A 23,112-nucleotide genomic window follows, 5' to 3' on the forward strand; every position below is an offset into this window, starting at 1 on the left:
CAAGCCACTCAAATTCCTTTACACCAAACTCATTAAACCATTCCTTTATGGAGCTGACTTTGTGCACAAGGGCTACTAGAACAAAAAAGGGCCTTTACTAAACGGTTAGCACAAGGATGGAAGCACATCATTTTCTAACATTTGTATGCTGTAGCATTACCAGTATCAGTCACTGGAAACACCTGATCCTAATCATTTGGATGGGACGTCCACCTACTTTTGGCCATTAATTGTATTTTAATGCCGAATAAATTTCTAATTTGAGTATACCTTGCCTTGCCAAAGCACGTCTGCTGCTGTCTCTGTGTTTGTGGCATTCTGTGCCAGTAAATTCTGCTGGAAGCTAAACACTTTCCAACAAGCAGACAGATCAGAGGAAATGTGCATTTAGTTGGAGCTAATATAAAAATATTGATGGAAAAATCCTTTTGTCGTGAAGAGCAGTGCCCCTCCCTCTCTGATTGCATTTACCATCTACATCTGCCCTTTATAAAAATGGGCTTAGCCCCATGACACAGGTCTCTATCGAGTACAACACATACCATAAAAGCAGCCCTCTTACTATATATCATCAATAGGATTTCCAATAAAGACCCGTCCAATTAAGTGCCTTACATTCCCCGCACTTGTTTCATAGTTCGATATGTTTAATGGCTTTCCAAATTTACTTCCCAAAGCCGGCTCGTAAAACAAATGACAAACTTCCCTGGGCCGCATAATGTGCAATCTGCTTTTCGTCTGCTGCAAGGTGCGCTGGCGCTTCCATTAGACGGGCGGTAATTGGGGAGAAGTTATGTTTCCGGCAGACAGTTTCCAGATGGTCACAGACTGTCCTGATCAACCCCAAGCCTCCAGAAAGAAAGCCAGGAAGCATTAACCCTAATGTATAAATTCTTTAAATTATATTAATTGAAGCGGACCTTCACACCAAAAATATTTCTCTTTCGTTCATTGACCGACACAGCTCCTGATCTTTTTGACCAATGGGTTATACTGCCCCCCTACAGGAGTAGGACACTATCCGGGAAAAAAAATCTGGCTACGCCTATGGGCAGTCCCAGAGGGGTATACTCCCTCTCTCTGCTAGTCAGGAGTAAGGACCTAGTTCCTTGCTGGGATCTATGGTCCTGGCAAATTTTCTTTTTAAGTCACATTTTTTTCTCCTGGTTTTTTTTCCTGTGAGATCTACAATCCACTGCCGGACTGGGCGACGGGCTGGATAATCTAGATCCAGTGGTCACCCCAGTCTGGCCAGCGAGCGTGCACAGACATCAGCTCCACGTCAGGTCGGCCGCGACATAGCACCAGAGGGGGGCTGGCCTGCGAGTTGAATGCCGCTAGGTCACATATGACCAGGTCTCAGTTGCACGAGTTCCTCCTGGCCAACAGCCCCCCCCATTTCGATGGATGGAGGTTCTGTATGGAGCGGTGCCCGCCTGGTTCCTCATATGGTGACTGTCCCCCATCTCCCCCTGGAGGGTTTTGGGGGGACATGGGCCCCTCCATGGGATGGTTGGACCCCTGGGTTCCCCTCCTTCCCATTAGACATCCCCCTCATCAGTCTGGTGGTCCCTTTACTGACGCTGGGGCTGTGGGATGGCCTGGTCCACCGCCTGGGGTGGGACGCAGGGTGCTGTGCTGGCGATCAGCTGTAAGGGGGGCTGTACCTGGTGGGGGGCTCCTGCCGGGGGCCCCCCCTTCCTGCCTGTTCCGTTTTCTGAGGCCTATGGATCCTTCCTCGGTCCCTGGGAGCCTCGTGGTGCGCGCGGGGCCGCTATTTTACTGTAGCTTAGTGCATGGCGGTCATGTTTGTGTAGTCTGGTGGCCTAATCCGTGTTGTCAGCCTTTCTCTTTCCTCATCCCCAAAACATGTTGGAAATTTTATTTCAGATTTACAACATCATATGTTGCACAGGTGTGATGCTAAATATCTTCTAAATCTCTTGACTTTATGAAGAAGAGACCACTCAAGTATAGTATAGACCAGCCTGGAGTCTGTAAAAGACATTGGTTCAGGGGTATGCAACCACGGCACTTGAGTTTCCGAGGAGCTACAAGTCCCATGGGGCATTGCAAGACTAACCGAAACAGTCATGACTTCCAAAGGCAAAGGTATGATGGGATTTGTAGTTTCAGCATAGTAGGCCTTTGTAGAAATAATTTGTTTAAGATAAATTCTGCAACAACCTAGCCGGATAATCAGCTTGGCTGGTGCAAATAATTGGCTGGCATCTTCCACCGCCATTTACCGGGTCTTATGCTGCTCGCCACCCTGCAGCACGTTCATCCTCGGGAGTGTCTGTTACAAAAGCTGATGGAAGCCGTGACTGCATCTCTGCTACGTCTCCACGAAGGCTCTGTGGCGCACAAAGAAAAAGAGACAGGTCTGTTTTTTTAATGAGTAGACCTAGAGCAAAGAGCCATCGGGAAGAACTACGGTGGAAAATGTAAATCCCATGTATACTGGGAGCCTGCCATCAGTCCCTATAATGCTATAAAAGATCTTGCTGCAATTGTAATCCCAAGCATAAATCGTATATTTGAAAAAAATTATTACAGGTGTTTATGAAATGCAAACCATTTACACAACACTTTACAATTCAGTACATTCACACAACTTCCTGCCCTCAAGGAGCTTACAATCTAGAATCCTATGTCAAATGCGTACATACATACTAGGGTCAATTTTGGACAGGAGTCCATTAACAGCAGACCAAAGGACCTTGAGGAAACCAGAGCATGCAAACTCCATGCAGATATCATTCTGGCCAGTAATTAAACCAGGGACTGCAGTAACAGAGACTTAGTTAAGGAAACGGCATGTACATTCAAAAACAATCAGAACAAAAGGCGTTCAAAGGGTTAGATTCAGCTCATTGCAGTGGATAAAATAGAGATAGAAAGCATAACAGAGGTTTAGATCTATTTTAACTTTGTGTCTGGAGTTCTGCTTTAAAATGGTTGAGGGCACCAAAGAAGGAGCGCAAGGGTTTTTACTTCCCCAAAAAATGAGCAGTGATGGTCAGCTTTCCTGATATTGTGGGTCTCAAGTGCGGCTCTCGAAATCAACAAAGGGATGCTCATAAAATTCAGTGACTATTCAGTGTCAGAGACTGCAGACATGATACTGGAGATGGTCAGAGACTGCAGACATGATACTGGAGTTGGTCAGAGACTGCAGACATGATACTGGAGTTGGTCAGAGACTGCAGACATGATACTGGAGTTGGTCAGAGACTGCAGACATGATACTGGAGTTGGTCAGAGACTGCAGACATGATACAGGAGTTGGTCAGAGACTGCAGACATGATACTGGAGTTGGTCAGAGACTGCAGACATGATACTGGAGATGGTCAGACACTGCAGACATGATACTGGAGATGGTCAGAGACTGCAGACGTGATACTGGAGATGGTCAGAGACTGCAGACGTGATACTGGAGATGGTCAGAGACTGCAGACGTGATACTGGAGATGGTCAGAGACTGCAGACGTGATACTGGAGATGGTCAGAGACTGCAGACGTGATACTGGAGATGGTCAGAGACTGCAGACGTGATACTGGAGATGGTCAGAGACTGCAGACGTGATACTGGAGATGGTCAGAGACTGCAGACGTGATACTGGAGATGGTCAGAGACTGCAGACGTGATACTGGAGATGGCCAGGGACTGCAGACCTGATACAAGAAATGGTCAGAGACTGCAGACCTGATACAAGAGACGGTCAGAGACTGAAGACATGACACAGAAAATGGTCAGCGTCTGCAGACATGATACAAGAGCTGATCAGGGACTGTGGACATGATACAAGAGATGGTCAGAGGCTGCAGACATGATATAAGAGATGGTCAGAGACTGCAGACTTGCAGGAGATGGTCACGGATGACAGATATTCAGATACAGCAGACACACATACAGGAGACTGAAGACCTAATACAAGAGATGGTCAGAGACTAAGCAATATGGTACAGAAGGTCAAATATTGGTATAGGAGTTGAAGTCTGTTGACTTGCTACTTGAGACATATTATATGAGATTGCTAGAAATCACTGCTATAATAGGGCAATAGGTGCAAGGGCCCCGAGGGCCACACAAACATTGCTCAAGGCGCCAGGGGTCTAGAGAAAACTCCTTACTCATGGTCAATTCAGACACAGATCCTCCCTAGCAGTAAAATACTGGAAGGGGTTAAGCGTAGATCTGTGTCACTCTGTAACTTTAGAGCCGCGGCTGGTCTTCCCGTTAAAACAATTCAATGACTTTATAACTCTGGAAAGCAATCAGACCCAGCAGAATGGGGCCGCCACGTGCCGGTGGGCCGGAGGCGCGCGAATCCAGAATCAGTGTCCTTCATAGCTCTGCGGGAGAACCTGTTGTGTGCAATTTGTGCCCTACAAAAGAGAGGCACTTAGAAAACTCCAGAATTTAATGCCCAATGAATATATTATGAATACTCCAGTGATTAACACCCCAGCTGCTTGTGTCTTTTGTAGAGCCTTTTTTTTTTTCTTCTCTCTTGCAAAGGTTGAGGACTCTTGAACTATATGAAACCTGGGTGATAATTTTGCCTAATGGTTGAATTAATCAGCAGCGCAGAAATGTATAAAGCACAGAGAGATGTCTGCAACGAGCTCCCACCCCCCTTTCCCCCTCCAAAGTTCCCATTAAATGAAAAGTGCCCTGTGTTATAATGATGAAGAGTCCTCCTATCGCCTTGAATTTATACTCACCTGCGCAGAATAGTACGGAACTCTCTGATCAGTGGTCCCTAGGGATCCAAGCTCCTTTACAATCCCCCCCCCCCCTCCTTGCCGCATGCTTGAAATAGTTACAGCAAAGAATACTGCATTGACGTTGAACGTTCATTGTAGGAGCTGCAGGTGTCTCTTGTAAATTAAACTGAAAGGCTAAATACACCAAGGTTTTACCTGCTGAAGGATTTGTATTTCTTTCATCCATTCTTGAGTTCTACAGCTCTGGTACACAGCACAGAACTGTCTGGCAAGCTGGGAGACCTGCTTTTTCTCTGCTGGAGTTAAGTAACATTTACAGATCTTCATTTCACAAGCCTGTGATTGGACAGTGAAAGGTAAAGCAGTAGACTGCTGAGGTCATCTCTCCATCACTCTGTTCTCTCCTGCTATCAGCATGCTTTTTGGGCTGCAGCACAACAGATGTTCTCCTTGTGCTGCTTTTGCCTCCCCCAAGGTGCGCTCTGCTTTTCAGGGACTGCAGAGGGTAATAGCAAGTAAATTCAGGTATTTGCACTGCTTGAATTTGAAGTAAATGTAGTCTCTCTATGGCCCCTTTTACACGAACGATCCGATCAGATCCGCTGTCAGTTTTTGTCAGTGGATCTGATCAGATCCTCCATGCATCCCTATAGGGCAGCGGATGTCAGCAGAGACATGTCCGCTGCCATCCGCATCTGATCCTGTCCGTGAAATCCGGATGGATGGAAACCCTATCTTCCATCCGTCCAGGGTATGGATCGGATAAAAGCGAACAGGTGGCCTGCTCTCATCCGATTCCCCCATAGAGAGCAGCGGGGCTCTGACACCTCCCTCTCTGCACACAGAGCGAATCAGCAGGGATCGGCGGATTGATTCCCGCTGAGCAGAGAACGGTCCGCACCGGACAGCAGATGGTGTGAAAGGAGCTTAAAGCTTTTTACATAACGGTACCATGAACATTTTTGTAAATAATATTTATTAACCTTGTTTCTATGTTAAATTGATACTAAACGCACATATGGTTGATTTGCTAAAACAAGAGAGTGCAAAATCAGGTGCAGCTGTGCATGGTAGCCAATCAGCTTCTAACTTCAGTTTGATCAATTAAGCTTTGATTAAAAAAAAATAAAAAAAAATCTGGGAGCTGATTGGTTTATGTGCAGAGCTGCACCAGATTTTACCCTCTCCGATTTTAGTAAATCAACCCCACTGTTAAATTTACATGATCTCTTCGGTTTCTGTATGTGGATGTTTGCACTGTAATTATTTTAATAAAAAAATAGTACCTTTTTCCTAATTGCTATACAGCTGTCACAAGATTCGGCTCTTTCCCAGCCTCTCAGTAGGGAAACATAAGCAGGAGAAGCTTTAGTGCTGCTGGTCACATGTTCAAAAAAAAAAAAAAAACAACATTTGGGATACAGCAGAAAAATAAGTAGTATCAATAAACTGTTATAAATTTCTATACAAATGTATATTTGAAATCAATTCTTTCTTATATTTTGGAAATAAATGGTGTGGGTTGATTTCTGCCATTCACAGGCTGTGTCTCGCCCCTCCAGCCTGTGTCTTAGAATAAGAGGAAGACGAAGCCTCCATTAATCTACATGTAATATCCCGTCCCCATTATGTTTAGCTGGTTAGTGGACATGGCGGAGGGAGGGAGTGGGCTGTCATTTACCACTATGTATACGCCCACTTATGTGTCACTGTATAGTCAAATGGGCTGCTCAGATGTGATGAGGAGGAAATGCTCAGCATAGAAATGCTTGAGCATGTGTAGAACTGCCAATACTGCTCTGCCAAATTCATTGGGGACATAGACAGAAGGTGGAGATAGAGACGAGCATGATCAACCAGGTTTTTTGCAGGATACAGCAAATTAATCTTATAGGTATTGAGTGAGTATGAACAGCATGAAATACACAATTTATTGATCGTTTTTATGATGTGGGTTTAATGATACTTTAAGTGTGTAATTATATACAAGGGCAACAATATTTGTACATATTGGCTTTCTGCTTCATATTGCTATGCAGTAATTGCACTTCACTATTCCTCACTATTAGCCTCTTTGTACTGATTGTAAACAGTAGATGTTCTGCTTGACTGATTTAAACAATAATACAAAAATAATTGATTATTGGAGGCTACAGGAAAATGTGACTTTTCTGCTGTGTGTTGTGCACTATATGGCCAACAGGTTGTGGCTGCTTGGTCATCAAACCAATAGGTTTCCTTAACCATAGACATTAATATGGAATTGCCCCTCTTTGTAGCTATTACAGCATATACACTTCTAGGTAGGCTTTCTACAAGACTTTGAAGAGTGTCTATGGGAATTTGTACTCATTTGGGCAAAAGAGAATTCATGAGGTCAAGAACTTAATGTTAAGCCACCCATGGTGCGATTTTCTTTCCTGCAAAGAAAATCGCTAGATTTCCCCATCAACGCAGTCGGTGTTGATGGGGGAAGTCCCACCTGCGGAGCTACTTTTGCCACTGGCAATTATCGCATGAAAAATCAGACAGGCTGATTGTACCCAAGTTGATCAATCGATCAACTTGGGTAAAATCTGCCTGCCCATACACGGTTCGAATTTTGTCTGGTTCCTGCTGAACTGGTCGAGATTTAAACCGTCTATGGCCGGCTTTAAATTTAGAATACCTGGTTCACAGTCAGTGTTCCAGTTCATCCCAAACTTGTTCAGTAGGGTTGAGGTCAGGGCTCTCTCCAGGCCACTCATTTCCAAACTTTTCAAACTCCAAAACCATGTCTTTATGGAGCCAGTGTTTGTACACAGAAAAAAGTAATGGTGGGAAAGAAATAGGTCTTCCCCAAACTGTTAGCTCAAGCATTGGGGTACACCATTGTCTAAAATGTCTTTTTAAGTTGTATAGTAACAGAACCCTTCACTGGAACTCCATTGTTTGTTAGGTTGTCCCCATACTTTGGCCATATAATGCATATCCATAATGATAATGATGAGCTTTTTTAGGTTTATCATTTTTAACAGCACATTGTGTTCTAAACATTGTCCCGTGTATATCCATTGCAGGTCCAAGCCAATGTGGAGAAGGCTCTGAATCTGTTTGGGCAGTTGCTGAACAAGAAGCATTTCCTACTGACCTTCATCCGCACTCTGGAGGCTCAGCGCAGCTTCTCCATGCGAGACCGCGGCAATGTGGCGTCACTCATTATGACGGGACTGCAGGGGGAGATGGAATATGCCACGGGGGTCCTCAAACAGCTCCTGTCTGACCTCATTGAGAAGAACCTTGAGAGCAAGAACCACCCCAAGCTATTGCTCAGAAGGTAGGGTGCCTGCTTTGCAACCATTAGAGAAAAAAAAATAAGAAGTTCTACTTCAAATCATGTTTGTTTCTCCTTCCTTGGGTGTCTCAGAATGGGGTTTGGTCATGCCATTTCTTGGGTCTGGATTTCCAAACCACAGCAAAGGGATATGAGGGTTTGATGTGGTCTTCTGAAGGTTGAGTCATGCATTTTCTTGACCAAGACATAGATGTTTTCCAAGTGCAGTCATTAGGCTAGAGTTACCTGGGTAATTTTAAACTCTTGCTACTTGAAAGATGTAACCACCTGCTGGCAGTCCCCTCATTTGCAAACAATTGCTATACAAATGGCTCCCTAAGGATTAGGCTACACAAGTATCCAGTATTACCCTCGGTAAGGTTCTTCCTTCCAACGTACGACTGTCCCTGGTCCACTTACAGGGTATTTTTTGGGGCGGTGAAAGACCTTTTAATTTAAAGGGTAATGGTCCCTGTTCCAACTTCAGAATGTTTTCAGGGATTTTACTTGAACCGGTTTACAGTCCCCAGGAAGGTAGGCAAGGTGCATCCAATTCTGGACCTCAAGGCGCTGAACTGCTTTTTGCGGGTACAGAAGTTCAGAATGGAGTCCGTTCGCACACTGGTGGCTTCCCTGCATCAGGGTTTTTTTTTTTTTTTGCCTCCATCTACATCAAGGATGCTTACCTTCCAATATGTGTCTGTCTCCGGGGCTTGCTCCGCTTTGCTGTGGGAGATGAACATTAGCAGTTTGTGGCAATACCCTTTGGTCTCGCTTCTGCTCCACGGGTCTTCCCAAAAGTGTTGGCCCCGGTGCTAGCATTGTTACGCCAATTAGGGATTGCGGAACTAGGATACTTGGACGACCTCTTCTTGCAAGGAGAGTCTCTTACTGCTCTGGTGGAAAACCTGGACATCACCATACGAGCTTTAGGGTGTCTGGCTGGATTCTGAATTTTCAGAAGTCTGCTCTGGTTCCGTCCACAAAGCTAGACTATCTGGGTCTAACTCTGGACTTGGCCTTAGCCAGAGTGCTCCTTCCAATGGGCAAACTGCAGAAACTGCAGGCTGTAATTCGTCTCCTGCTGTCCAGCAGATGGTAACCCCTCCGGACTTGCATGCGGGTGCTTGGCCTGATGGTGTCTACCTTTTGAGGTGGTTTCATTTGCACAGTTCTATACGAGGTCCCTGCAAGGGAGATACTGGCCAAATGGGACAAGAATCCGCAGTCTCTGGACAATCAGATCCGGCTGAGCCGGGGAATGAGAGAGTCCCGATATGGTGGCTTTGTTCTTCGGTGCTTTGGCTGGGTAAGTCTTTCTTCCCCTTGTATTGGACAGTGGTCACTACGGATGCCAACCTGTCCGGCTGGGAAGTTGTCCTCTGCAAAATGTCTGCTCAGGGGGTCTGGACACTGGAAGAGTCCAGACTACCGGTCAGTCCCCGAGGTTGATCTGTCAGCGACCCGGATCAACAGAAAGGTGCAGAGGTTTTTGGCACAGTCATGGAAGCCTCTGGCTGTCGCCACGGATGCGCCGATGGCCCTGTGGGGTCAGTATCGTCTGATTTATGCCTTCCCTCCTCTCAAGCTTCTGCCAAGACCTCTACGCAGGATCGAGGCAGAAGGGATTCTGGTCATCTTAGTGGCCCCGGACTGGCTCCGCCAGGCTTGGTACGCCAATCTGGTGCGGCTGGTCGCCAGCGTTCCTTGGAAGCTTCCTCTCAGAGAGGATCTGCTGTCCCAAGGACCAATCTTCCATCCCGCTTTACAGTCGCTGTCTTTGATGGCTTGGCTGTTGAACGCCAGGTGCTGATGGATAGAGGTTGATTCCAATGCTGTTAAAAAGCTAGGAAATCGACTTCTGGGAAGATCTACCATCGTACGTGGACGACGTATATTGTGTGGTGTGAGTCTCTTGGGTTCATCCTCGCTCTTTTTTCGTTGGCTCGGATCTTGACCTTCCTTCAACAGGGAGTTGAGCAGAAACTGGCCAGGCTTTGGTGGTCTTCTTCCAACGACCTTTGGCCACACACTCCCTAGTGCCTCCCTTTCTTCAGGGTGTCTGAAATTTGGTTCGGCTCCGTTCTTGCCTTGGGATCTTAATTTGGTGCATTCAGTTCTACAGAAGCCTCCCTTTGAAACTATTTGGGTGATTCCCCTGCTTATGCTGTCCCAGTAGTTGGCCTTTTTAGTGGCTATCACCTCTGCCCATAGGGTATCAGAAATGGCGGTGTTATTCTGTCATTCACCTTACCTGGTGATTCACAGGAATAAGGTGGTTCTTCACCCCTGTCCGTTGTTCCTTCCAAAGGTTGTCTCTGATTCTCATTTGAATGATGACATTGTGTTGCCTTCCCTTTGTACCAGGCCTAAACATCAGATACAAATTGCGTTGCATGCCTTGGATGTGGTCTGGGCAATTAGGTTGTAATTGACAGCTATGAAGTCTTTAAGGAAGTCAGACTCTTTGCTCATGAATGGACCTTGAAAAGGGTTGTCCGCTTCCTCTGCAACCAGTTCCAGATGGATCAGACGGTGGTTCAGGCCTATTCCATCAATGGTCAGGTTCCTCCTTTCCCTGTCGAGGTGCTCTCTACTAGGGCGCTTAGTGCCTCCTGGGCTTTCCGTCATCAGGCGTCAGTGACGCAGGTTTGCAAGGCGGCCACCTGGTCGTCGGTGCACACTTTTACAACGTTTTATAAAGTGGATGTGTTGGCATCTGCGGATGCTTCTTTTGGCTGCAAGGTTTTGCAGGCTGCTGTTTGAGAGGACCTGATCCTCTTTGAGGGTGTTTTTTTTTCCAGGTGGGCTCCACTTGTTTGGTTGAGCTGTTGCCTGGCTTGCTAATTTTTAGCATTAGGATTTTTTTTTTGTTCCCATCCCTCATGTTTAACACTGCTTTGTAATGTCCCAATGGTTATGAATATCAGGAGCTGTTTCCGCCAATGACTAAAAGAGAAAATGGGTTTTTTGATTTACCATAAAATCCGTTTCTCTGATGTTCATTGAGGGACACACCAACCCTCTGTGGAGTTATATAGCCCTCTGTGGAGTGGCTATAGCAGAGAGAGGGAGTATACCCCCTGGGACTGCCCATGGGTGTAGCCAGAATTATTTTCTGCCTAGTGTCCTACTCCTGTAGGGGGCAGTATAACCCAGTGGTTATGAATATCAGGAACTGTGTCCATCATTGAACATCGGAGAAATGGATTTTATGCTAAGTCAAAAATCTAATTTTTTTTGCTGTCTGTTAAGGGGGTATTCTGGCCACCACTGTAAGTATGGCATTTTTCCCAGTGACAACCAATGTTAGGGGCCTTCTGTCCACTGACCCGCAATGAATTAAATGAAATACTAATTGTTGTTGACCAGCCATTCTCCAAACCAGAGTTTGTGGAACCCTAGGCTACCCCCAGAGGTTGCCAGGGGCTTCCTGAGCTGATTGATGCCTGCATGATATTGGGCCCAAAGCCAGTTAGTGGGCAGCACCAGTGGGATGACACCATTGATCTTTTATAGCTGTCTCTAAAGAGGGTATTCTGACCACCCCTGTAAGGGTGGCATTATTTCCAGTGACCACCAATCTAAAGGGCCTTCTGTCCACTGACTCCCAATGTATTAAGTTTAGCTGGGGTTCCTGAAAATGATTTTTAGGGTTGGTATGAGAGTATAAAGGTTGCAAAAGCTGCTGTAGACAATGTTCTTCCCCTAGACACTGCACACCCACAGCATACACTCTACATATGGGCTGCAGGGCCCATTAATGACAGCCCATCATTGGTCTCATCCCGAGCACAATGGCGGGCACATGTGAAGATGATTAAAAAGGGAGCCTGAGTGAAATCAATCCCCGCAGCGAGCCTGCACTGAAAGAAGAATTAAACACAATCACATCGATTTCCGAATGCAAAAGCCCAGGTTCTGCTAAAAAATACATTATCTTCATTAATTCAATATCTTCCCATCCTCTCTCTATTGATCACAAGCCCGGTGACAGAAATTGCACTTCAAGGCTGTGTGACGGTCGGAGCTGGCTGTAAATGAAGCTCTTAATGCTTATTTATTGCCTCTGTGCTACCTATCTGTGTCAGCTCCTTCCAGGGCGGCTGGAAGCAGCCATCGGCATGCATGAGCCGTCCAAGAACGCCGCTCCAGTATTCTGCAACACCGTCCTATCACTTCTCCCAAAGCCTGAACCTTTATGTCCTAATAATGAGAGTTATTAATAACTGCACATGAGCATTTAAAGAGGCCCTGTCGCCAACTTAAAATGCAGGTAAAGCACCGAAAATCAAGTATTTTCAAAAGTTTACTTGCAGCATGTTTGCTTTCTGTAAATATTTTTAATCACATGCAATGAGCCTTTGAACTTGCTAGAAAATTTGACTTCTGCGAGAAGAGCCTGTCTGCTTGTATGTCCTATCCCTCTCTTCTGGGAGTGTGTAATTACTGTCTGTGCTGGCCAAGCTCCATCCCTAACCTCCCTACATAACCTTTTATTTTGAAGCTGGGGGAGGAGTGCAGATGAATACTATAGAGCCCTGGTGCCCAACCTGCATCCCAAAGGCCACATGCCGACCGTGTGCAGACTCTGAAGACGGAGAAGCGGTCCTAATAGCCGCACATCACACTAAACTCTCATATGAAGAGTAGAAGAAGCCTCAGCCTACATTCAATCCTGGCCACTCCACTGACACGTTTCACCCCATGTACATAGACTAGCAGTCATTACTAGAAGCATTTATTTGTAAAGAGGCTATGACACTGATCTAGTAGTCTCACATAGCTCATCCCCAGTCTCTATATCTTGTAATGTGTCTTCATCCTCCAACCCCTGTTGCATGTCTGCAGCCTTTCGTCCTCTGATCATCTCCTCTATTACGTCTGAAGTCTCTCTGTCTTACACTGAATAGACTGAGGCCCTTAGTAGCGGTCAGGGGCCACAGTTGAGGCCCCCATATACCATGTAAGTTGATGAGCACTGCTATAGATTGTCACTTAAGCAGGAACATTGCTTTCTGCTATAACATTAGAAGCATTGCATCCAGATCAGTGTAACCTCAGTAGTACCTTGGGAACCATACTTGGACCCCATGCTGTGTGATCTTGTAATGTTGCTTTGGCATTGGATCCTACTTGAGCACTCGCCTTGGCAATGCATGTAGAGATTTATAACTAGGCTTTGTAGTTTTTTTCTATCTGCCTGCAGTTCATCTTTAAAGTAACCCTGTTTCCAACAAACAAATAAAAAATAGTCTGCGCTACAGATAGAAAGGCCCTCAAGACAATGCAGTCCAAATTAAGATCAGAGTGGACATCTCTTCAATCTTCTCAATGGGAACAAATGGACAGCTCCATCTCTGACACGTTCTACTACATGCGCTCTATGGGCTTTGCTGCCCTCTTAAGTTCAGAAGAAACCAATATAATCACAAAGTAGTAGCTTAAGCATTTCAAAGGCTATGCCCTCCTCCTCAAAGCCCTGAGGAAGAGAGCAAAGCTCTTGAAATGCATAGGCTGTGCCCTAGCTGGTGGACACGGGTCTGTTGGGCTGAATTGATATGCACTCATTTGCTACTCTTTTGTGAGTATATTGGCATTCATTTTTATTCTATAAAGAAGTCTCCTAGTAATGCACTAGGTTGGTGCACGTCCTTCCTTTGTTTGTTTTTCAGTATTGACCCTGTAACCAGACTATTCTTTTTATTAAAAATTCCTCCCATAACGTTATATATGCATTTAACGTATTTTATGTACAGTATCTCACCAACTGAGTACACCCCTCACATTTTTGTAAATATTCATGTAAATGTAAATATTCATGTCTTCAATATTCATATCTTTTCATGTGACAACACTGAAGAAATGACACTTTGCTACAATGTAAAGTAGTAAGAGTACAGCTTGTATAACAGTGTAAATTTGCTGTCCCCTCAAAATAACTCAACACACAGCCATTACTGTCTAAACCGCTGGCAACATAAGTGAGTACACCCCTAATTTAAAATGTCCAAATTGGGCCAAAAGTGTCCTTATTTTGTGTGACCACCATTATTTTCCAGCACTGCCTTAACCCTCTTGGGCATGGAGTTCACCAGAGCTTCACAGGTTGCCACTGGAGTTTTCTTCCACTAAAGACCTTGCGCTTGTTAAAAACCTTGCGCTCCTCCACCTCCTATTTGAGGATGCCCCACAGATGCTCAATAGAGTCACTATCTTGGATGTGATGTCAGCACACTCAGAGCTGTCACTCAAGTGACACTCTACAGCAGCCCTTCTCAACCCTTTTTTCCCAGATGAACCCCTAAAATAACTTTTAGATCTTGAGGAACCATTACTAAAACCAATTCAATGAGTTTTAATGGGAAGAAAAAATAATGGAACCCCTACAGTGGTGGTTAGAATGCCACCCTTAAATACAAATAAACAGATCATTGGCATCTTGCAGCTGGCTTTGCTAAGTGATCTTGGTCCCAAAACTATGCAAGCACCATCAAGCAGAAGGTCAATCAGCCACACCTTAAAAAATCCTTAGTACCCTCTGGAGGAACCCTAGTTGAGAATGACTGCTCTAAAGCATTCACCCCTCGTTCCACCCCCCGCAGCTATTTAAAAGGTTAAAAAGGGAGTTCAGAGGAGGGGCAGAGCAGCTGGGCCAGCAAAGACAGTAATTTGGGTACTGTGACATACAAGAAGGTAGGTGGCAGTCGGACTTTTTCCTTGGGTAGTCAAATCATTTAGCAAGTTAAAATGTACTTTGCAAATGAATAAAACATTATGGAAAGGAAGAACACTGCAAGTAAACATTGAAAATACTTGAGTTTAATTGCAATTTATCTAGTTTGGTGACAGGGTCACTTTAATTAACTGCACTTCATGTAAACAAAATCTGTTCCATAGAAGGAACTTCAACCTTCTCAGTAGACGACACACAGAGGTTATCAAGCCAAGAGATACGATCAAAGTACACTTAGTCCATTAGCAGCAGCAGATCAGTGTTTGCCATGTCTGACAGGGAACGGTATAGCGCGATCCTAACCAGTTTGAGCCCCACAAGTCCCCCGAGGACAGGAGGGATTAAGCGGTGTGATCTTCCTCTCCATGAACCGGTCCTATTTAATGGTGCATGAATCCATCTCATTATAGCCTTCCTGGCTGGTTACAGCCATGTCCCCTTTGATGTCGGCTTCCTTTAGTTGCTTATTACAAAACTACGGCCTGCACTTTTTTAGGCTCCCTGGGGCTGGTTCAGGCACACAGAAGGAGACGAAATGTAATTTATATTGAGATCAATGAAAAAGCTGCTCGCTCGCCTCTGGCTGGCTTGTTGATTGTTACCGTTCTGGCGTCTGTGTGATGCCGACGGTGAAAGGCTTTGACGAGAGAGACAGGGGTGCCACCCAGGTCTGCGCCAGGCAGCTTGTTTGGCCAGAGACCCCTCAATTACAATTGAGGCCTTTGCACAAAATGCATTTGCACCTTTTAAAAATACAGATGCTTCCTATATGCTAATCTCCCTGAGACCCAGACTTGATTTATATATTTTCCATTTGAATCTTTTGTAACCCATCCCTAGGCAAATGTTTTATCTTCTAGCCATTCACAAATTAAACAATTGTTTTTTTTTTTTCTGCCATCATGTGGCCCTCTGCGGCAGGACTGATGACCAGAATTTCACCGCTGCAGTCCAGGCCTGCCACCAAGCTGTCTTGTTGCGGTCTCTCATCGACATACAAACGCCCTGAGACTGCTGCTGAGTGCCACATCTTGGATGTGATTTCAGTGGCCCCAGCAGACTCATTGACACTCCATAGTATTCCCCTTCACTCCTTCCCCCTGGCAGATACACAAGATCATGAAGGGAGGTGAGGGGCAGAGGAGCTGGGTCAGCAGAGACGGTATTTCGACATTCCCCAAAGAGAGGGCTATGATGTGCAGGGAGGATGGGGACTGTACTAGGGTATAGACACTTCATACCCTTGCAAGTTTAAAGGCACGTTGCAAGTGAATAAAATACAATTTTATAACAGAAGTGGTGATCTGTGATTGAGCTCTGCAATCCAGGCCTGCTATTTATACAATTTTCTTAACATCCTAAGAATTATTCAGCTGTCGTCTTCATATGTTGGCAGATCTATTTTATCACCTAAGTAAATTGTTTATTCAAAGGATCATCTTTCTGCTTCTACCAACTTTGGAAGGCATGACCACCGAGTCCTCATGTAGATATAAGGGGCGTGCAGGCTTTTGGTGGTATCTTTGGAGCCCAATGACAAACTATCAAAGTTGATGAGAATCTGTTGCTTTGTCTCCTTCTCTTAGGACAGAGTCTGTGGCTGAGAAGATGCTCACAAACTGGTTCACCTTTCTTCTCTATAAGTTCCTGAAGGTAAGATTCTGTTACATCCTTTTTTTTTTTTTCCCCTTTTCTGGCTGAAGTGGTAGGTCGAGAAGCAGACCACCATAACTCGTGTCAACCAACCAGATGTTGACCGAACATAAAGCCTAACTCCGATCAGTTTATTTATTTATTTTTGTCGGTTTGCTTAAAGTGTCCTTCAGCAGCAGTGAACATTTTAAAACAGCAGCTTTTTTCTTCAGTACTAACCTGCTCTCCAGCACTATTCCCTGCAGTAATTGCTTTTCGCCACTAGATGTCCTCAGTCCTTAGGGTTGAATAACACTCGGGTGTAGTGTGAGTGCATGGACCCTTCTTCTGAGGGGGCGTCAACATGGTGCCTCGCACTCCAGGTAGTGATGCAGAGAGCTGCCTAGATATCTTCACCTATGTGCAACATTGAAGACCGCCAACTTCTGTCAAGTACTAGTGTTTCATGTCGAAACAGATATATCAGCCAAGCACTCACTCTGAAGGGGAAGACTGGCGTGCTGCTCTCCTCAGGCAGGGAACTCCAAACGGATGCATAAAAGAAAGGAAAAGGAGGCGCAAACACCTAGTGCATTACCTGTGGTACTGTTTAAAATAATTTAATAAAATGCTGAATGCATACTCACAAACATGAAGAATTAAAATCGTATTGCAAATTCCCGTCACCCGTGTGTTGGGCTCTGAGGAAGGGAGCTTGACTCCCGAAACGCGTTAGCGGTCGCAATTTCCAGGACATGGTCCAACACACGGGTGACGGGAATTTGCAATACGATTTTAATTCTTCATGTTTGTGAGTATGCATTTAGCATTTTATTAAATTATTTTAAACAGTACCACGGGTAATGCACTAGGTGTTTGCACCTCCTTTTCCTTTCTTTTATGCATCCGTTACTAGTGTTTCATGTGACTGGCCTAAAGACATTTGGTAATGATCAATCCTATGATTATTTGATATGGGGAACAATAATGGAATAAATGGTAATACACACTAAGCATGTGGCCCTTAAGGTAAGTTGATGCTGATGAATAGAAGAGAGGAGGAACAAGGTACCCATACAAAGCTGTTCCTTATCTTTCCTGGTTAGGGTGTGCTGGTCATATCTTGTAGCGATGTAAAATTTAGATGAATTAAGTCATTTTCCAGAAAGAATACTATATTCTAGATCTTGATTTAAAAAAGAGCTGATGATATTTTCCTATCCAGCAAACAAATTGACATTTCCTAAATCCTTCTATACAGCATCGGGTTTAGAATAGGGGGTGGATGGGAGAGGCTTCTTTCTTCTTCCATAAATATTGAGGATTCAACTAAATACAAACATGTATACTTATTTTTCCATGCAAGAAGTATAAAGTAAACCTTAAGATGATCAAACTTAGAAGTAAAGATTAGGGGCAGTCAGGTGTTTGTTGGTGGGGCCAAGGTATCTGTCATATGCAGATGTTGTTTCATAGGAGCGCTGTAGCTGAGCTATGGGCCCACCACGTGAAACAAGTCACTGCAAAATGTGGCAAGGACATTTTCCGGAATTGGGTTCCCAAAGGCCACCAATTTTAACTGGTCATTTTCAATTCTAAGGTTAGTTAAATGAGGGTTAAAAATCCTAAACTGAATCTCGGGTGCCTTCTTACCTCCTCAAGAGGCAAGTTAGTTGATAAAAATCTACTCTACCCTTCAATGGGACGTACCCATACTGCAGTAGCGACAATAAATTCAAGCCGATTAGATGTTCCTGCACATTTGTACCAGATGGGATGTAGACCACACAAAGAAGGTGAGTAAGGACTTGTAGTGGTTTGAGCTTTTAACTTAGGGTAGTTTGTGAAGAGAAGTAGAGATCAAACGTCCTAAATGGGAGGAAGTTCTGGGAAACTTATAGAATTAGGGAAGGCTTACATATTTAGTGAACTTGTTCTTAGAGCTATCAAGACTATACAGTTTTTTTTTTTTTTTTTTTAATTTATAAAATCTGGAAAACCATGGACGTTTTTCCATCTTCCAACGTTACAGGCTTTTTGAAAAAATAAGTGACATCACACCCCCCGTTTTAATTCCACGTTCTATTCCAAGGGATCAGAATAGAACTCAATTATCACCGCCTTTTTCTGTTTTATTCATTAGTCCTGAGACTTGACACAAGAGGCACCCAGTCAAGGTCATTCTTTGGCTTCTTTTTTACTTTTCTTGCCCTGAAATACACATCCCTTTTAATGGACAGAGCCAGAACTTTCCTCTTAAGCTGAGTGGTTTAAAAAGCACTCACTTCCTCGGTAAAGACTGAATATACCCATTTAGTCCAAAGTAAATCGGTGAAAGCTCTCCTTTTTCACAGACCCGTGCTTAATATATACACCTACCTGGTCATTATGTGCTTTTTATATAACGCACCTTCAGTCTTTTCCCAGCCAATGAATAGGAAACTCCTGCAGGGAACGAACACTTATACATGGAAAATGTTGCCTTTCTGTGACTTGATAATTCTGTGGTGGTTTCTGCATCTCCAAGTAGCTGTTAGTTGTGTGTTACCTAGATCCTGCTCGTGTCACCAGCCAGCTTGTGCCCAGAGGGAGACATTTGGGTTTCAGGATTGGCATGGCGATAATTAGATATTGTGAGGATCAAGAAGGGTTGGGTGTGGTGTTACTAAAAACTCCTTTTTTTTGATTCCACAAGATGTTGGCATGAAAGAGCATTTCAGTAAAAATAAATAAAATGCACAGAAAACAAAAATTTTATGATCATGTATGTACTCTGGTGATCGCTCTTTCTGCAACATTGCATGGCTGCAACAGTTTTTTTTTTTTTATTTCTGGGTACTCTAATTTTCTTCCACACTGCAAAGACATCCTGGTATGTTAATTGGCTCCTGTCTAAATTGGCAGTAGTATCACCATGCTCAAGATGGCTGCCTCACCATCTTCCCCAACAACAAATAAAACACTTTGAGTCTCCATCCGAAAAAGCGCTATCAAAATATGAATAGTAAAATACTTGAATAAAAAGTTAGCCCCTTAAACTTTCCGAAGTTGAACCATCCCCCTCGTAAGAGCTTACTTACCTTCTCCAATGGCAGGTCAGCCTTAAAGGAGACCTTTTAATTCAAGATGGTTAAGTTTTGAAGCCGAGTAGGGGAGGTCCGGTGTCTGTTGGTGAGCTTTGGGTGTCTATGGGTGCTATATGCAGATATAGGCCCATAAGAGCTGTAGCTGAAGTATGGGCTCACCACATGACATTGTGGGATGCGGCAGGGACGTTCTTCAGAATCAAGTTCCCAAAAGCCAGAGTAGGGGAGATCCAGTGTCGGTGAGGTCAAGGTATCTGCCGTATGATGATATTGGACCTTAAGAAAGCTGTAGCTGAGGTATGGGCCCTCCACGTGCGACAGTGCACTGTGGGATGTGATGGGGACATTCTCCAGAATTAGGGTCCCAAAGGCCACATTCGCATGCGTTTTTTTTTTCCAGTTCTAAGGTTAGCATCTTAAAGTGAAATCAATCCTAGGATGAACCATCCCTTGCTTGCTTAGATCTTCATTTGGCGGCCTGGCCGCAAAAAATCCACCATTCCATAGACTTGAAGGGGACATATCAATACGGCAGGAGCAATATCCAATTGAAGTCTATGGAATAAAATTCAAGTCTAATAAAATATAAAGTTCGCTCCATAAACATTCCTAAGCTGAACCATCCATGTCATAAGAGCTTCCATACCTCTTCCAATCACAGGTCAGCCTTAAAGGAAACCTTTTAGTTTACAATGGTCAAGCTTAGACGTGAAGAGTATGGGGAGGTCCAGCATCTGCTGATGAGGTCAAGATGTCTGCCGTATCCTAATATTAGACCATAAGAAAGCTGAAGCTGAGGTATGGGCCTGCCACGTGACATAGTGCACTGTGGGATGTGTCAGGGGCTTTCTCCAGAATCGTGTTCCAAAATCCAGAGCAGGAGAGGTCCAGTGTCTGTTGGTGAAGTCAGGATATCTGCCGTATGCAGATGTTAGTTCATAAGAAAGTTGTTGCTGAGGTATGGGCCCTCCACGTTACTCAGTGCACTGTGGGATGCAGCGGGGACGTTCTCCAGAATCAGGTTCCCAAAGGCCACATGTATATGGCTACAAGTTTTTACTGGTCATTTTCAGTTGTAAGGTTAATTTGGTCATCTTAAAGTGAAAACAATCCTAAGCTGAACCATTCCCCTTGTAAGTGCTTGGTTACATCCTCATTTAGTGGTTCAGCCAGTAAAATGGACTTGAAAGGGATGTATTTATACTAGAGGGGCGATATCTATGCATCTATACTAGAGGGGCGATATATAATTCCAAGTCTATGGAACGTTCCTGCACAGGATCATGGGATCCCACCAGCAATGACCTTGTCTACATTGCATAGAGAAGCACAGAGATTCAGTGATGTCGTCACTTGGTCTAAAACAGTTAATGAAATGAAAATGTTGAAGAAGAGGGAAATGAGGAACCAGGGAAAGCATAACAAAAGCAGCTTTAACGAAGAAAAGGGATTTTTTATTTTTATTTTACGTTCTTGTCCTTTATAGGAGTTCTTTCAAATCAAATGCACGGTTGTGCAAGAGCGGTGCATTGTGGGAAGGGGCTAATAATTAATTTATCATCGCTAAGTATCATCTTTTCAGAGTTCTGCGCAGCAGAGATTTGGATATGTACACAAGAAGTGTAATTTAATGACTTTCTGCAAACAGCAATAAAATATAGAAGGTGCAGGATATATGTATGTATGGCTTTGCTCATTCTCTCGCTCTGACTGTTGTATCTGAAGGCCTGCGTGGTTATTCATCACGGGTGTAATGAGACATTCCCTGCAAAGCGAGGAGGGGGCTTTGCTCTGAAGTGTTGAAAAACGCACAGTATTAGTTGCCTGATGAGCTAAATCTCGTCAATAATGCTCTTTCCATATTTGCGGCTCTTGGTTTGGAAATGCCGATGTCTTGCCATGATTTTCTTTTCTTTTTTATAAGAGAGAAGTGTGGCAGTTTAAATTTTATCTTTTGCAGCCTGGCTTAGCTGTGGACAATACGGGGATGCACAGCCGCATTCACAATAAAAGCAGTCGCTGTACAGAGATGAAAGAGTCCTAAGGCAGACAAAATTTAAGAATGTATCAACATGTTTTTTTTGCATTCTTTGCTCCAGGCAAATGGCTAAATACAGGCATACCCCACTTTTAAGTACACAATGGGATCAGAGCATGTATATAAAACGCAAATGTACTTAAAGTGAAGCAATAACTTTTTTTCACTTCTCAATACATGCGAGTACACTAGCTCTATAGGAAATCTTGGTCAGCTTGACATGGCACTGCTCCCAAACCATCAATGACAAGTACACCAAACTTGGGGAGCACGTTAAGGGACCCAGGACTATGACATGGCAGATTACTTATGCAAGCTGGCCAGCCACAAAATAGGATATGTTGTAGTCCTGGGTCCCCTCTCGGTTCTCCCTAAGTTTGGTGTCCCTGTCACTTATGGTTCAGGAGCAGTGCCATATTAAGCTGACCAAGATTTCCCAAAGACGGCAATGTTACACAGGGAGCAGTGCCATGTCAAGCTGACCAAAATTTCCCATAGACACCAATGTTACACAGGAAGCAGTGCTTTACTAAGCTGGCCAAGATTTCCCATAGACGCCAATGTTAAAAACCAACAGCAGTACCATGTGAAACCGGTAGTGGTGCCAAGCTGACCAAGTTGTGTCCGTACTTGCAAGTGTACGTAAAACGGGGTATGCCTGTATAAGGTAGCTATTTTGCCTGCCAAAAGGATTTGTATTTTTGTCCATCCAGTTCTGAGATGGCCACAGCTCTGCAACACATCACAACACAACCCCAACCAGATTTTTTTTCTACTGCAGGTAAACTATAAGTAAACCCCAAAACTATTTTCTAGTTTTGGATGGAGTGTGAAATGATTAAAACTCTGTATCAAGTTTTTACTGCTATCAAGGGCCCCATTAGAAAAGATCTATCCTCACATCCAGTTCTGTTGATGGTTTCACCAGATAGGAAATGAGGGAAAATTTGCAACAGGGACACAGACAAAAATAAAAATCGGACAGGGTATCTAGTTTTCCCCTGATTTGTTAACCTTTTGCCACCCACGTAACGTATATGGACGGCGACAAAGAGGCTGAGCTTAACTGCCCACATGCAGCACACATTTGTCCATGGGTGGTTCTAGGTTGAGAAGGCGCTCCCAGCACAGTGACCGAACTGTCATAGATTATTTTCGATCTTTAGTCATGACCCGGAACCGGTGGGAACCGCTTCCAATAACAGTGGTCATGTGTTCACTGCTAAAGGGATCCTGGGGCTGGGGGGGGGGGGAAGAAGTTAAAGAAAATAATTTTTATTTCTGTCTTTGTTGCTGTTGGAAGGTTTACCCCCTGTTTACTTTCTGTTTACTTTCCTGTCTGGTAAACCGTTGTCAGCAAGACAGAAGGTGAGGGTAAATCTCTGGTCACTGCTTAGTAGCAGTATAACCAGACAGGGACTTCTAACCCTATTCTACTCTATCGAAAAAAAAAAAAAAATTCGGACATTTGCTTTAACCTCTTCCTGCCCAGCCCTGGCCTCCCTCTAACTGCTCTATTATGCCTTGGGGGTGGTGGGAAGGAATGCCTGATCATGTGATCTTCATGATTGG

The 23,112-nt window shown here is 44.3% G+C and overlaps 1 protein-coding gene across 3 annotated transcripts in view; it reads left to right on the forward strand.

The window, feature by feature from the left end:
- Positions 1-23,112, forward strand: part of PLXNA1 (plexin A1) — a 531,430-nt gene that overhangs the window by 476,189 nt on the left and 32,129 nt on the right. For all 3 annotated transcript variants that reach the window (XM_082265085.1, XM_082265087.1, XM_082265086.1), the window contains exons 22-23: positions 7,795-8,051; positions 16,371-16,437. In XM_082265085.1, the coding sequence (XP_082121211.1) occupies positions 7,795-8,051; positions 16,371-16,437 (324 nt within the window). The remainder of the gene's footprint in view (positions 1-7,794; positions 8,052-16,370; positions 16,438-23,112) is intronic.

The sequence above is a fragment of the Pelophylax lessonae genome (genome assembly GCF_965119305.1).
Source record: "Pelophylax lessonae genome assembly, chromosome: 8".
In the NCBI taxonomy this organism is placed as follows: domain Eukaryota; kingdom Metazoa; phylum Chordata; class Amphibia; order Anura; family Ranidae; genus Pelophylax; species Pelophylax lessonae.